The sequence below is a fragment of the Miscanthus floridulus genome, unplaced genomic scaffold, assembly GCF_019320115.1.
Source record: "Miscanthus floridulus cultivar M001 unplaced genomic scaffold, ASM1932011v1 fs_291_2_3, whole genome shotgun sequence".
Taxonomy (NCBI): Eukaryota; Viridiplantae; Streptophyta; class Magnoliopsida; order Poales; family Poaceae; genus Miscanthus; species Miscanthus floridulus.
The window spans coordinates 14,440-31,215 of record NW_027096528.1 but is presented as its reverse complement, the minus strand read 5'-3'; the positions used below and the strand labels follow the sequence as shown (position 1 = coordinate 31,215).

The window sequence follows — 16,776 nt, the reverse complement described above, 5'->3', positions numbered from 1 at the left end:
CCACCACCTCAACGAACACACTACCCTCCTTCTCCACCTCCACCTCCACCTACACCTCCACCATTGCACGCCACCACCACCTCGACCTCCACCTAGACCTCCTCCTTCACCAGCATTGTACACCATGAAGCGAGGGAAGGGCATACCTGGACGTCGGAGGGACTGTCGGAGGCCGCGGATGGGTCGAGGGTCGCTGGACGGGGCGGCGTCAAGGGGCCTAGGGCGGGGCACCTCCTCCTCCTCTCTTCTCAGGCCTCCTCTCTTCTCCTGTTCCCCTTCTCCTCTTCCTCCCTTTCTCCCACCTTCTGCTCGGAACGGGGGCAGGCACAGCGGACAGCGTGGATGGGGTTGGCGGGTGGCGCGGGGTCCTCCTCCTTCTCCGGTGGCCGGCGGATGGCGCGGAGGTTCTCCTCCTCCTCGGGGGCGGGCCGGCCGACGGGCGTGGGCGGGCGGCGCGGCCGGGGCTGGGGCACCTCCGGCGGGTTGAGGCGAGCGGCGGGGTGGGGCTCCTCCGGTGGCCTGCTCCTCCTCCCTCCTCCTCTGGCGGCCAGGGGCGGGGCGCGGGGGTGGCGGTGGTGGCCGGGTACGCTGTGGCGGCCGGGCGTGGGCGGCCAGGCGCGAGGCGTGCGGGGTGGCGATGGTGGGTGGCCTCTGGCGGCCGGGGGCTGGGGGCGCACGGGGTGGCGGTGGCGGCCAGGCGCGCTGCAGCGGCCAGGCGCGGGCCAGACCGGCACGGGCGCGCGGGCGGCGGCGGGTGGTGTTGTGGGAGACGGGCGCGCGGGGCGGTCGGCCGCGCTACGTCGAGGGGCGCGGGGCGGCCGAGAGCTGCAGCGGGGCGCGAAGCAGCGGCGGGGTGCGGGGGCAGCGGTAGGCCGCGCAGCGGCGCGTCAAGCGTTCTGTGGCGGGGAACTTGGGCTGGCCGATTTACGGTTGGGCCCTTTGCCGAGGGACCAGATCCAGGGCCCTCGGGAAAGATTTTTTATTTTTTTTTAAATATTCTTTGCCGAGGGCCATTGGCCAGGCCCTCGGCAAAGACCCCCTTTGCCGAGGGCCAGGCTAGGCCCTCGGCAAAGATTTTTTTTTTGGTCTGTGGGCGGGGAATTTGGGCCGCTGGCCGATTTAGGGTTGGGCCCTTTGCCGAGGGCCCAGATCCAGAGCCCTCGGCAAAGATTTTTTATTTTTTTTAAATATTCTTTGCCGAGGGCCATTGGCCAGGCCCTCGGCAAAGACCCCCTTTGCCGAGGGCCAGGCTAGACCCTCGGCAAAGAGTTTTTTTTTGGTTTTTTGAACCCAGTTTTTTTGTGGTGCTATAATACATTATTTAAATCTCAATTTTAAAATTTGGGCCAAATTTGACTTTTTTTGATATATTTCCCTAATTTATTTCTTTTCGTTGATTTTTTTCGAATATTTCAAATTTGAACTGCAGGTGGATGGAATAATGCAATTTAGTGATTCGAAAAATGTGATCATGTGGAGATGTCTGGGTTTTAGGCATCCGACGTCACGAACTTGCTCGAAACCTTCTCAAATTTTTACCACAGCCTACACATGCGATAACATGACACCTCGACTAAGTTTCATGATTTTCGGACTTCGTATGGATTTTATATAATTTAAAAACCACTTTTCCGACAAGTTCCTCGTCATGTTACGTGAAGAAGATGCCCGAAATTTGATGCGAGTTCATGGATAGGGAATCAACATACACCAAATACCATGAATAACATTTTTCAAATCACTAAATTGCTATTATTCCATCCACCTGCAGTTCAAATTTGAAATATTCGAAAAAAATCAACGAAAAGAAATAAATTAGGGAAATATATCAAAAAAAGTCAAATTTGGCCCAAATTTTAAAATTGAGATTTAAATAATGTATTATAGCACCACAAAAAAACTGGGTTCAAAAAACCAAAAAAAACTCTTTGCCGAGGGTCTAGCCTGGCCCTCGGCAAAGGGGGTCTTTGCCGAGGGCCTGACCAATGGCCCTCGGCAAAGAATATTAAAAAAAATAAAAAATCTTTGCCGAGGGCCCTGGATCTGGGCCCTCGGCAAAGGGACCCAACCCAAAATCGGCCAGCGGCCCAAATTCCCCGCCCATGGACAAAAAAAAATCTTTGCCGAGGGCCTAGCCTGGCCCTCGGCAAAGGGGGTCTTTGCCGAGGGCCTGGCCATTGGCCCTCGGCAAAGAATATTTAAAAAAAATAAAAAATCTTTGCCGAGTGCCTGACGGCGGGCACTCGGCAAAGACTGACGCCAGTGGCCGCCGTGACCCATCCGGCCTATTTGCCGAGGGCCAATTTACCGAGGGCTAGGCCGTCGGCAAAGATTTATTTTGCCGAGGGCCGTTTGTTTGCCGAGGGCCAGGCCCTCGGCAAAGGCTTATTTGCCGAGGGCCTAGCTTTGCCGAGGGCTCCTAGGGCTGGCCCTCGGTAAAGACCCCCTTTGCCGAGTGCCCGAGATCTAGCCCTCGGCAAACCCAGAAGCCCTCGTCAAAGGGGACATCTCTAGTAGTGAGTAATGCATGCTATGCATACCTATAATATCGTTCAAGACTTGACCCTATGAGTAATGCACGTCGTGGCCTTATCACCTCAAGGGTATTACCGTGACTCACACACACATGTACATCTTTAACCTTTAACACTCCCCCTCAATCACAAGTTCACTAGGCTGAGATTGTATTTGAAGTTCTCCAAGAGTCAAACTAACAATGCCTTTGTAAAGCCATCTACTACTTGATCACCTGAAACAATTTCAGTGATACTCTTTCTCTGACAAAATGATAATCAACTTCTATATGCTTAGTCCTAGCATGAAACACCATAACTTTGCTGCCCTTGGACTGTTAATGTGCAATTCTTGAAGAAGAGTTTGAATCCACATCACCTCAGCAGTTGCATCGGCTACATCTTTTGTACTCAGACTCAGTGCTGGACCTTGACACTGTGTGTTGCTTGCGAGCACTCCATGATACAAGATTAGAACCCAGAAAACTAAAAAGCCCCTTGTAGACCTCCTATCATCTGTGCTAAAAAGCAGTCACCAGCGTGGAAGAAGACTTGTGAATCTTGAGACCCAGCTTGGTACATTGTTTCAGGTATCTCAAAATTCTTTTCACAGCTGCCCAATGCACAGTAGTTGGAGCATGAAGAAACTGACACACCTTATTTACTGAATAGGCTATGTCAGGTCTAGTGAGTGATAGATATTGTAATGCTCCAACAATACTTCTATAATGAGTAGCATCATTCAGGCCTAACAAGGACCCTTCATGCAGCGACAATTTTTCACTTGTGCTTAGTGGAGCAGCTACAGGTTTACAATCAGACATGCCTACTTTCTTAAGGAGATCAGAGCCATACTTATCTTGCATTAGGACAATACCATCATGTACCTTAGACACCTCAATGCCTAAGAAATAGTGAAGCTGTCCAAGATCTTTCAGTGCAAACTCTTTTTGAAGATCTTGAAGCAGGGCATCAGTAGCCTTTCCTATGGAGCTAGCTACTATGATGTCATCAACATACACAAGAACAAACATGGTTACTCCCCCTTTATTATAAAAGAACAGTGAAGTATCAGCTTTTGACGCCTGAAACCAAGTGTGTTAAGCTTCCTACTTAGTCGTGAGTACCACGCTCTAGGTGCTTGCTTTAGCAAATATAATGCTTTATCAAGTTTGCAGACATAACCAAGTTTGGAAGTGTGTCTTCAAAACCTGGTGGCTGTTGCATATACACTTCTTCTTCAAGATGGCCATGAAGAAATGCATTTTGTACATCAAGCTGCCGAAGGCTCCATCCTCGAGTAACAACAATGGACAAAATAATATGAATAGTAGAAGTTTTAATAATGGGCTGAAAGTATCATCATAGTCAATTCCATACCTCTGTTTTGAACCCTTTCGCCTCTAGGCGAGCTTTGTATCTTTCCTTATGCTTGATTTGCACCCTATAACATTTCTCCCTTTCTATGGTGGAACAAGGTGCCAGGTTTTGTTATTGGTCAAGGCCTTATATTCTATATTTCCATGGCTTGTTTCCAGTTTGTATTTGCTAGCGCATTGTCAACACTGCATGGTTCACCGGTTGATGTTAGAAAGCCATACTTAACAGTGCCATCAGTGTATACATTTTCTTTTCAGATGCCACTCTGCAACCGGGTTCTTGGACATGTCTGAACATGTTGTCCATGACACTACGTAAAAAATGATTTTTAGCAACGGTTCAATTTTTTTGTAGGGATGGCTGGTGATGGAGCCGCTCCTACAGTGGCATGCTCGGGTGCCCAGACACCAGCCGCCCCTACAAATGGAACAGCAGGGGCGGCTGGTGATACGAGCCGCCCCTACAAATGGGGTCTGATTTGTAGGGGCGGCTCAATCACCAGCCGCCCCTAGAATTTCTATTTGTAGGGGCGACTGGTGATTGAGCCGCCCCTACAAATGCCCACGTATATATAGCTCGGATTTGTAGGGGCGGCTCAATCACCAGCCGCCCCTACAAATGACCCACATATAAAATAGTTGCAGCACTTCTTCCTCCTCGGGTCACTCACTCCAACCCGTGAAAGAAAGGTGGGGAGGCCTTGGGCACCTCCCAAAAATTGCTCTACTAAGGGGAAGGTTTTGGTCTCAAATCCTTTGGTGGAGAGGTTGTAGAAGGTAAGAAAATACTATTCCACACTTTTTTTGAAGTTTTAATGGTTGGTTAGTGAGTAATTAGAGTTTTGTTTTTCTCTCTCTTCTATGGTGCTTGAGCTACTTATGAAGCAAATTAGAGCCAAGTTTTAAATGTACTAGGGTAAATTAGGGAGGAGAACAAGATCAGTACCTTATTTGGTCCATGTTTTTTTATTTTAGTGAACAATTAGTTAGTTTTATGGATGTTTCATGTGCATGTGGATCTAGATCTAGGGTTTGGTTTTTTATTAATTTTGTTTTTGTTAATTTATGTTTGATGAAATTGGACTAGGGTTTGTATGAAAGATATTGGGTAAAGTATAATTGTTGCTAATTGTTGTCTTTGAAATTGTTTATTGTAATCAATAAATATGTATTTTAATTATTTATGGATAAATGGGCCATTAATTAATTTTCCTCTACCATGGTGTGTTTGTATGCTTCATGTAATTATATTAGATTTATATTCATATATATCTGAAGTATATACAATTATTCTCAAGTAATTATTAATTTGATTTATTTTTATATATATCTGAATAAGTAGTCCTTTAATGTTTGTTTTGTTGTTGTTGTAAAAGATGGAGTACAGGAACTCTTAGGATGTATGGTTCGTTAAGGTTAAGGCAGGTTTCCGTGAAGAGGTGGATAAATTTATTGAAGCCGCAAAGAAGCATGCAACGACATTGAAAGAGAATAAGGATACAATTATTTGCCCTTGTAAAGATTGCAAGAACCGTATGGCATGGACAGATGTGACTATCATCAGATCACATTTGATTATGCGAGGATTTGTTGAGGACTATACAGTGTGGATTCATCATGGTGAAACGGTTATTGTTAACGACGAGGATGAGGAGGAATACGACGACAAAACCATAGAATCCCTATCCCAATATTCAGCAGAGCTTGATGCATGAATGGATTTCGAGTTTGGTAATGAACAAGGTGGTGATGCTGGTGGTTGGGATGGTAACGACGAAGATGGTGCCAATAATGATGGTGGAGCACGTGTCAGGGGATGAAGATGATTTGGAGGACATGATTCGAGCCCTTGGACCAGAGATTTTACTAAATAGCCCGAAAAGGTCTAGAAAATTTGGAAAGGGTGATAAAAGCATCGAAGGAGACTATGTATGGTGTTGAAAAGGGTTGTTCAACACATTGGACATTGCTACATTTTGTGCTTGAGCTGCTCATCCTGAAGGCTAAGTACGGCTGGTCAGACTATAGTTTCAATGATCTATTGCATCTCCTGATCATGGGTGCTGCCACAACCAAACTCAGTTCCCGCCAACACATACCAAGCGAAGAAGGTCATAAGTCCATTGACAATGGGGGTTGAAAAAATCCATGCATGCCCCAACCACTGTATACTTTTTCGTGGTGAAATGTTCAAGTCACTAGATAAATGTCCCCGGTGTGGGGCTAGCTGGTACAAGAACAATGACCTTTACGGTGGGGATGAACCCTCCATGGGGAAAAAGAGGAATAAGAAGGGTACAAAAAAGGTGGTACAAGAATCTCAGCCCCTAGAGGACACTCCATTAGGCAACGATGCAAAGCAGAGAAGAATTCCTGCCTTGGTAATGTGGTACCTTGCCAGTGATCGACCGCTTGAGACGTATCTTCCTAAACCCTAAAGAAGCCACACTCATGACATGGTGGGATGATGAGCGCAAGGTGGATGATGATAAGATTGCACACCCGGCTAATTGTAGTCAGTGGCAAAGGTTTGATGAGAAGCACAAAGAATTCAGCGATGACCCAAGGAATGTACGGTTTGGCTTGAGCACCGATGGAATGAATCCCTTCAATGAGAGGATGATCGACCACAGCACATGGCCAGTGATCTTGACCATGTACAACATCCCAACATGGTTGTGTCAGAAGAGGAAGTACCTTCTCCTCACTATTCTTATTTCTGGCCCTAAACAACCAGGCATTGATATAGACGTGTTCCTCGAGCCTTTGATGCAAGAAATGGAGAGGCTATGGAGGCATGGGGAGCAGATGTACGATGTGTTCCGAAAGGAGGACTTCATATGTAGAGCAATAATATTTGTTACTACCAATGATTATCTCGTGCTGTTTGCTTTGTCTAGATAGATCAAAGGAAAGACGGGATGCTTGGTTTGCTTGGATGGTACTACATGGGTGTACCTAGATGCATCCAAGAAGATAATTTACCTAAGGAACCGATGCTTCTTAAAGACAAGTCACAAGTACCACAGCAAATTGTTCTTTAGATTTTATGACAACGCCCCAGAGATTGAACCCCCTCTGGAGAGACGTCAGTAACGGAGAACACGTGTACAGAATGGTGAAAAACATATGCGTCATCTATGGAAAGAAGAATCTAGATGGGACGAGCAGAGATAGAAGCACACCTCCTATCGAAGGTGTACCTTTCAAGAAACAATCGATCTTCTTTCAGTATCTGCCTTATTGGCCAGACTTGGAGGTCCCCCATGCCATTGATGCTATGCATGTGTAGAAGAATGTCTTTGAGAGTCTCATTGCTACCTTGATGGACACAGGCAAGTTAAAGGATGATCTGAAAGCACGGAAAGACATGGTGTAGCTAAACGTGATGCCACAGCTTCACCCTGTACCTAAGGCTAATGGAAAATACACTCTGCCCGTGGCATGCTTCAACCTAACACCAGATGAGAAGAGAGCTATATACACTTTCCTAAGGGGGATCAAAGTCCCGACTGGGTTTTCAGCAAATGTTAAGAAGCTAGTGTCAATGAAGGACTTGTCAATAACACACTGCAAGGCTCACGATTGCCATGTGATGCTGACAGTGTTTCTACCTATTGCAATTAGGGCTATAAAGCCAGAGTTCTTGAAAATGGCCATCACCCTCATGTGCTACTTCTTTTCGAAGATCTCACAAAAGACGATTAGCAAGCAAGAGTTGAGTGACCTACATAAATTTGTGGTGGAGACACAAAACCAACTGGAGATGTGTTTACCTCCTGCTTTTTTGGATATAATGCCACATCTCATGACTCACATGGTTCATCAGATACAGGCGTTGGACCCTTGCTACTTGCATGAAATGTGGTCCTACGAGCGGTTCATGTCGGTTCTAAGTCGATACGTGCATAATCGAGCATACCCAAAGGGCTCCATGATAGAGGGTTACAGTACTGAAGAAGTCGTCGAGTGCTATCAAGAGTACCTAAAAGTACAGAAAGGGATTGGTAAACCTGATTCTCGTCACAAGGGAAGGCTGGCCAGGAAGGGCACCAGTGGTAGAAAAGTGTTCATCGACCATGATTACAAAGAGGTGAGTCGGGTGCATTACAGTGTCTTGCAGAGTACACAACTGATGCAACCATACATTGATGAACACTTGGCTACCATTATGGCGGAGAGAAATGGTCGTTCGGATGATTGGGTCATGGAACAACACAAGCAATGACTAACTACATGGTTGAAGGACCAAAACATACCACCTAGAGAAACCACAGACTCTATTACCATCAGTAGGTTGGCAGAGGGGCCATCGAGACAAGTGACATCTTGGAATGCTTATGACATCAATGGGTATACATACTATACCCACGCAAAGGATAGTAAATATGTGAACCAAAACAGCGGCGTTCGAATAGAGGCTCTCGATGGATTGGGGCAAAAGATCCAATACTTTGGCATCATTGAAGAGATATGGGAACTTGACTATGGAAGGGATATAACGGTGGCCCTGTTTCGATGCCGCTGGATCAAACAACACCAACTGAACGAGATCGGATTGAGAGTCATGGACCTCGAGAATCTAGGCTACCAAGATGACCCTTGGGTGCTCGCTTCACGTGCCGCACAAGTTTTCTATATATCTGACCCACAAAGTAACCTCCCCCCAAAGAAGAAGACAAAGCACGTGGTTGCCTTTGGGAAACAGTACATTATTGGAGTTGATGGCGTGGACGATGTTGAAGCTACAATAACTACGATGAGATGCTGCTATTCACAGACTTTCCTAAGAAGATCAGTGTTGTGGAAAAGAACCTCCCCAAAGACATATTGCCATGGGAACAAAAAGGTGTCAAGGGGAAAGTCGTTACAGCGGGCTAGCTAGTTGTTGAACGTGGAGTGTTTGTGTAAGTGTGTGTTTATAAGACTTCATTTATGCATGCGTGTGAGACTATATATTTATGTACGTGTGTAAGACTACATATTTTTGTATGTGTGTGAGACTATATTTATGCATGTGTGTGAGACTACCCTTTGCAACATCCAGATGACTCTATTTGAACATCAACTCTATTACTACTAAAACTTTATAAAATCACTTAACACTTTATGAAATGAAGAAATGACCAAAATAAAAGTAGGAGATCTTGATGAGTTATACAACTTTTATATTCATCACCTTTACAGCTAAAATCATTTAGTGTTTGAAAATCAGGTTTGAAGCTGTCATTTTCTGAAATTTAAAATTTGAATTGTTCAAAATTAGTGACAAAGATAGATGACTAGACTAAAATAATATAGCATGATTTTAGAAAATTTTAGAGAAAAAAACCATCACATTTGGAGTTAGTATGAGGGAGAAAAACTAGTTACAAGTTTCAGCCACAGATTAAAAAGAGAAATCACACTTGTTCATCATTGATCATCATGAACAGTTGTGATTTTTCTTTTTAATCTCTGGGTAAAATTTGTAACTAGTCTTTCTCTCTTATACTAACTCTAAATGTGATGATTTTTTTTCCTAAAATTTTCTAAAATCTTGCCCTATCAAGTTAGTGTGTTGATTTGGTCATTCTTTTCATGTGACAAAGTTTGAGCACTTCAAATTTTCAAATTTAAAAAAATGACAAGTTCGAATGAGATTTTCAACCATTAAATGATTTCAGCTAAAAAAGTGATGAATACCAAAGTTGTATAACTCATCAAGATCTACAACTTTTATTTTGATCATTTCTTCATCTGACAAAGTGATAGTAAACATTGTTTACAAATCAACATGTTTCTCGTATAGTTCATGAAACTATGAGTCATATGTGTATTTATGAACAATGTTTACTAATACTTTATCACATGAAGAAGTGACCAAAATAAAAGTTGTAGATAGTGAGGAGTTCAACAACTTTTATGTTCACGACTTTTATTGTTGAAATCATTTAAGGATTCAAAATCTTGTTTGAAGTTGCTATTTAGTGAAATTCAAAATTTCAACTGGTCAAATTTGGTCAAATGAAAATATGATCAAAATAAAAGTTGTACATATTGATGAGTTCTACAACTTTGGTATTCATGAGTTTTTCATATGAAATCATTTACTCTTTCAAAATATTGTTTCAAGTTGAAATTGTTTGAATTTCAAAATTTGAATCGTCCAAACAAAGTCACATGACAAGATGACCAAAATAAAAGTTGTACATGTTGATGAGTTATACAACTTTTATGTTTACAATATTTTCATTTTATTTCATTTAATGTCATAAAATTGTAGTTGAAGTTTTAAAATTCAAATTTTAATTTTTTTTTGTTTTCTATATTGTTTTGACCAAAATTGTTTATATATATATATATATATATTTCTTCATATATAGAATAATACAAAATAATATATTTGTGCATATACACAATTTTTTTATATTATTTTGTGTTTTTATGATATAAAAATATAGAATTTATTATTTAAAAAATAGAAACTATTTGTAGGGGCGGCTGGATCAGGAACCGCCCCTACAAATCATCCCGACTATATATTCAAGGCCACACACAGGAGTTGCCTGTTGGGCGCTCTCTTCTTCTCCGACGCCGTCAGGCTACCTCCCCTCCCCGCACCCGTGCGCCCCCTCCTCCCCGACCTAGGGTTTCTGACCGACCAGCGGTGGCACCCCCTCCCCGCACCCGCGCGCCCCCTCCCCGCACCCGCGCGCCCCCTCCTCCCCGACCTAGGGTTTCTGACCAGCCAGCGGTGGCCCCATCTCCGCACCCACCCCACCGAGCTCGGCTTCCTATTCCACTCTAGGCAGTGGGAGCCACCGTCTGCACTGGTCTCCGTGGAGGCGTACGTGTACCTACAGTCGACCAAGAGGATCGTCGGGGACATCGGCACCTATGAGTCGGCCATGCTCAGGGTGGCCAATGCCAGCCAGCTACAGGCGTTGTGCCGGTCTAGGCCCAGGTGACCCAGGCCCAATGTGAATTCATATCCACTCTTTCCTGCTTCTCAATTGATTTCAAGTGCTTGTTCGATTCTAGTGTAGCCACCTCTGTTGTGCGCCCCTTCCAAGATCTTCTAATCTTGTGAAGTTGTTCTGCTACTTCCTTCATTGTTGGTCTCCGTGATAAGCTTACATGCCCCTAAAAAATCTGTGAGCTTTGGCGAAAAGTTATTGTCTAGAAGTATAGTAGATGCTGCAACATTACCATGTCCGATGATACCAGTAGTTGATGAATGGAGGTATTGTAATGCTTCTGCAGTCTTAATTGCAATCCCAATACGTTTGTCTAGGGGAAAATCTTCCTGGCTGCCTAAAATGTCCATGAGGCTACCTTTATTAGCATACTCATATATCAATATCAGACTTTCAGCTTCCAAGCAACAACCCAAAAGTCTAATAATATTCTTGTGAACAATTTGAGACAAGATGATGCCTCCATTGATGAATGCCTTTTCTTAGTCTTCATAAAGAAATTTCCACACCACCATAGCTATATTATCCTCAGTCATTTTAAGACGTTCATTTCTATCCCGTCTGAGGCATTCATTTGCTAGTTTCATTTGCTAGTTTCAGCGTTAGATTACTGTCACTAGTACAATAACCTACGAGCTTCACTATGTTCTTGTGCTTCATTTTACTATGAATCCTTACTTCTTCCATGAACTCTTCTCTTAAGTCTTTACGAATATATTCCTTCACTGCAACTTGATCGTATTCGTCCAGAAGGTCCCCTTTGTAAACTTTCCCAAAGCCACCTTCTCCAATACAAGTACTATAGTTGTTAGTAATTCTTTTACTCTCATCTTCGTCGAAATGCTTCAAATTTTGCCACGTCCCAGGACACATATCCATCGATGACGATGAGGTCTCCATGCATAAGCTTCTAGATATTTCCAATCTATTCCAACAATATTCCAAGAGTACAGTTCAGAATCTAGAGAAAATGATGCGTTAAATTCTTTTTCTAAGCATGGTTAACTAATTAATAAATATCGTTTTGACAATTTAAAAAACTGAATTTCAAAATGTGAGAACTTCAAACATAATTTTGGGACCATAAATGATCTTAATTTTAGCACATGTATTACTTACTGCTTCATTGTTTGATATTGTGGACATATATGCTGTCCACAGAGCTGGCCGGCTCTGTGGACGCGTGTTGTCTCCACCGTCCAGTCGACTCCCGAGCCGTGCTAAGTGTTCTGTGATTTAGGTATTGGTTCCTTAAGCCGTTTGATGTTTTAGTGGAGGTTCTGTTGTGACTTGTCTCTGAACTCTGCTAAAGTGCTATATAATCTGTCATTATAGCACCTACTACTACCACTCTACTGCTAAGTGGCTACTGCTCTTACTCTACTACTACCACTCTACTGCTACACTTACTCTACTCTACTACTTTCTACTTACTACTACTACTTGCTACTCCTAAGTGGCTGCTGCTCTTACTCTACTACTACCTCTCCTTCTCTATTTTTTTTGCTTATATATTGCTGGTGTGTAGTGGCTCTTGCTACTACTACTACTCCTACTCCTACCACTACTCCTACTAGTACTCCTCCTACTCCTACTACTACTCCTTCTCGGTTTTTTCTTTGCTTATATACTGCTGGTGTGTAGTGGCTGCTGCTACTACTACTACTACTACTACTACTACTACTACTACTACTACTACTACTACTACTACTACTACTACTACTACTACTACTACCACTCCTCCTACTACTACTACTCCTACTACTACTCCTCCTCTTACTACTCCTACTACTCCTCCTCTTACTACTCCTATTACTCCTCCCTGTACTTGCTACTCCTACTGCTGCTCTTCTTTCAGTGATGCTCCTACTACTACTCCTAAGTGGCTGCTGCTCTTACACCACTACTACCACTCTACTACTACACTTACTCTACTCTACTACTTTCTACTTACTACTACTACTTTCTACTCCTAAGTGGCTGCTGCTCTTACTCTACTACTACCACTCCTCTATTTTTTTGCTTATATACTACTGGTGTGTAGTGGCTGTTGCTACTACTACTACTACTACTACTACTACTACTACTACTACTCCTACCACTACTCCAACTAGTACTCCTCCTGCTCCTACTACTACTCCTTCTCTATTTTTTTTGCTTATATACTGCTGGTGTGTAGTGGCTGCTGCTGCTGCTACTACTACTACTACTACTACTACTACTACTACTCCTACTACTACTACTACTCCTCTTACTACTCCTACTACTCCTCCTCTTACTACTCCTATTACTCCTCCCTATACTTGCTACTCCTACTACTGCTCTTCTTTCAGTGATGCTCCTACTACTACTCCTAAGTGGTTGCTGCTCTTACTCTACTACTACTACCACTCTACTGCTACACTTACTCTACTCAACTACTTTCTACTTACTACTCCTAAGTGGCTACTTCTAGCTACTAACTGTTGGCTGTTGTTGCTTTTTTGCCAAATCTCCTAGGACTCGCCCAGGACTTGTTGTCCTGTCTTTTGCCATCAGCTGTTGCACTTTGTTTGCTAAGCAGCTGTTGGTTTTTTTGCCAAATCTCCCCTCTCCTCTCCTCTCCTTTGTTTTGTCGATGATGAAATTGCCCAAGTCCATACATTATATGGAATATGAGCTGATGATCAAGAACTTGTGAGGAACTTGGCATCATTAGCAGCCGCCCCTACATTACCTTCTCCTCTCTTCTCTGTTATATGCATTGATGCTCCAAGTTCAAGATCAGATGATGATTGACATGTTTCTGAGGCCTCTACCACTGCTACTACTCTTTTTTTGATATATTGTTGTTTTATAGGACTACTTTGGTTTATAGCCCTTTTTTATTTCTTATACCTTCTCGCGTACCTAAAGCACACTTTCTTGCATCTATTAGAACAAAGCGCAAAATAATGTCGCGGACACCAGACAGTGCAGCTCGATGCCCCGAGCATGATGAGCACCCAACCAATGAGGAGCAAGCACTAAAGGACCAGCTAACTCAGGAGCAGTTCGACAACGAGTTAGAAAAGAATCTAGAAGTGATGCTTACTCAGGAGCAGTGTGATGAGGAGGAAGGGAGAGCAGAAGGAAGAGCAGGAGAGGCTACTGAAGGCGAACAAGAAGAGGATGATGATGATGATGACTCAGAAGAGGGATATGAAAGTCCTAAGGATCCTTTCCCATGTGAAGCCAGAAGGAGGCCAACGGAGGAAGATTTGCACAAGGATTTTGACCCGAATGAGGAGGTAGGGAAAAAGCCTTAGCTTATAAATTTTGCTAAAGATTTAGCTATGTTACCTCTGCTAACACTTTGACCTATCGTATATGCAGGTCCCTCCTAAAACTCGGAAAATACGATGTCGACGTCCACGGCATCTCGCTGGACAAGACGAAGTAGAGGAAAGGCGAGCAGAGGCAACAGCCACAGAGATGGATCATGATGCCTCTGCTCCACAAACTCAAGACACAACCACGACTACCAAGACTAAGAGGAAACGAGGGGATAGAAAAGGAAATCTATATCCAGATAAGGCATGCTATGTGATAACGGAGGACGGGCCAGCAGGGGAGATCCATGAGCCGAAGGAATTAAGAGGAAAATTCCGTAATGCGATCGGGGCCCTAGTAAGAGATAAGTTAAACCCAGCAATCCCTAACTGGAAAGAGGTACCAAAGAACACAAAGAATGCACTATGGGATAGGCAGCTGAAGGTCAGTTTTAGATTTTTGGAGGGTAAGCACGAATTGGTAAAAAAATGCTATCAGGATGATGGGAGAGTCATTCCAACGTTGGAGGTCAGAGCTCAACACGAAGTATATCCAAAAGGGGTTAACTCCCTTCAACGAGTTTAGCAAAATAACTCCTAGTCAATGGGAGGAGCTCGTGGCTCAGAGGACTTCACCGGAGGCATTGGAGCTCAGTGCCCGTAACACAGAGCTAGCAAAGAGGAACAAACACCACCATCATCTAGGCCCCGGTGGCTACTATGCTAAGGAAGATCAGTTTAGGAAGATGGACGAAGAGGCTGCAGTTGTTGGGAATATCGATGTGATGAATTTGAAGGTATGCTCAAGGAACTGGATATATGCGAGGAGTACAGAATCATCCGGCAGTAATCTTAAGTTTGATAAGCTAGAGACCCAAGAGGCGATATCAAGGATACTGAAATATGCTGAAGACAAGGAGAAGGGCTCATTCGATCCTTCTAGAGAGAGGGACGAGCTTAGCCTTGGCTTGGGAAACAAGGAGCACACAGGCCGCACCAGGGGGCTAGGAAAAAGGACGACCTGGAAGCAAGGATTCGAAGAGGATAGGCACATGTACAAGAAACATGGCCAAGATCGGGAGACTAGTCTTGAGCTCCAAGTGAAGGCTCTAGTTGCGAAGGCGCTGGAGGAGCAAGGACTGTCTATGGAGCCACAGATATTAGAGACGTCGCCGGGAGAACTGGCATTAATTGGTAGCCCTCCGAAAGTTTCTAGCAACCAAGGTTCCACTACAGCCACAACCCTAGTCGATCGTATAGGGGAACCAACTAGTTGCACCTTGGTGTTTCTCAGTGGCCGGCAGAACACTATGATGGAGGTGGCAATGGGTGTGGCACATCCTCCCGGTGGCTTACACCACAATAATAAGATACCTCTAGACTACACTAGGGTCGAGGTGCATATAGTGAAGCCCGAGTTCATGCAGTGGAGGATAGACTATGCAACTCCCGAGGGCTGGTGTTACTCGGAGACATTATGGGGCAGTTCATCCTCTGGCACAAATGGGACATTATATTGACTGCTTCTTCACTGCCTCCCCCTCTCCCAAATTTGGAGCGAGTTGTTGAGGTCGGGGAGATATTTTCACCGTCTTGTGACCCCCACATTCCTGAGATGCCACATTCTTCCCTGCCTCCTAGCGAGCATGTGCCTGATGAGATGCCACAACCTTCTCCAGCTCGTACCGAGTAAGTGCATCATGAGATACCATAGTCTTCTCAACAAGCACAGCCAATACATGAACAACGAGTGCCTCCTGAAGAAGTTGCAGCACAAGAAGATGAGGACGTGCCTGAATGGGAACTTCGAAAGAAGCATCCAATCACCATAAGGCCAGTTTATGTTCCGATCAAAGACGTCTCGTCGGTGTCCAAGTGGTATTCCCATGACCAGTTCAAGCCTGAGAACCAAGTTAAAAAAAAGTCCCATCACGGGGTTCTGAGGAGGCCGTCACTAGCAAACTCCACCAAATTGCAAAGCAGTATCCAAATGTTGATGCCATCAAATGGTCAAAGGATTGCCCGAAAACATATGAAAGAGGCAAGCCCTTCCTACCAAACCGGGACATCCAGCGCCTACCACTTGGAATGAGAAGGTTCCATGATTGGTACTTGTGTGTTCTCCCAACGAGCATAAATATCATAAAAGCATGCTTCCCCACCGGCACATTTGGAAGTCCAGCCGGGAAAATTGTCTTTGACTTCAATGACATGCAAACATGCTTTCACCTGGGAGCAATGGAGATGAATCTAATTCACACATGGTGCCTGTAAGTCCTTGTCCTCCCGATATGATATGAATGTAATCTTTGAATTTTGTTGTAACTAACCCATGCCGTGATTTGTAGAATGCAAGTGCACATTGTCAAACAACTGCCAAGTGTGAAAGCCGGGTATGTGGACCCTCAAGCTATAGCCCAAACAAATTTCAATTACCCTAAATGGTGGACACTTGATGCCAAAGAGCTAGCTACTGCAAAGACTCTTCGAGAGAAAGAGCACATCCGTACGGCGAAACTAAGGGAAGAATCCCTTAAGGTTGCGGCATACATTGCCCTGGCTTTCAAAAATCTCCAACAACACTCTACTATATGGCTACCATACAACTTCGAGTAAGCTCAACTCTATACTTAAA

General features: G+C 44.2%; 1 protein-coding gene across 1 annotated transcript; it reads left to right on the top strand.

The window, feature by feature from the left end:
- Window positions 1-342: 342 nt before the first annotated feature.
- Window positions 343-14,272, top strand: LOC136531155 (glycine-rich cell wall structural protein 2-like). Its single transcript, XM_066523859.1, has 2 exons — window positions 343-929; window positions 14,206-14,272. Exons 1-2 carry the CDS (start codon window positions 343-345, stop codon window positions 14,270-14,272), a joined length of 654 nt encoding a protein of 217 aa, XP_066379956.1.
- Window positions 14,273-16,776: the final 2,504 nt, after the last annotated feature.

Coding starts and splice junctions, on each gene's coding strand:
- LOC136531155 (XM_066523859.1), top strand. CDS start 343: ATGGGGTTGGCGGGTGGCGCGGGGTCCTCCTCCTTCTCCGGTGGCCGG. Junction 930..14,205: donor CTTGGGCTGGCCGATTTACG/GTTGGGCCCTTT, acceptor TCGTATATGCAG/GTCCCTCCTAAAACTCGGAA.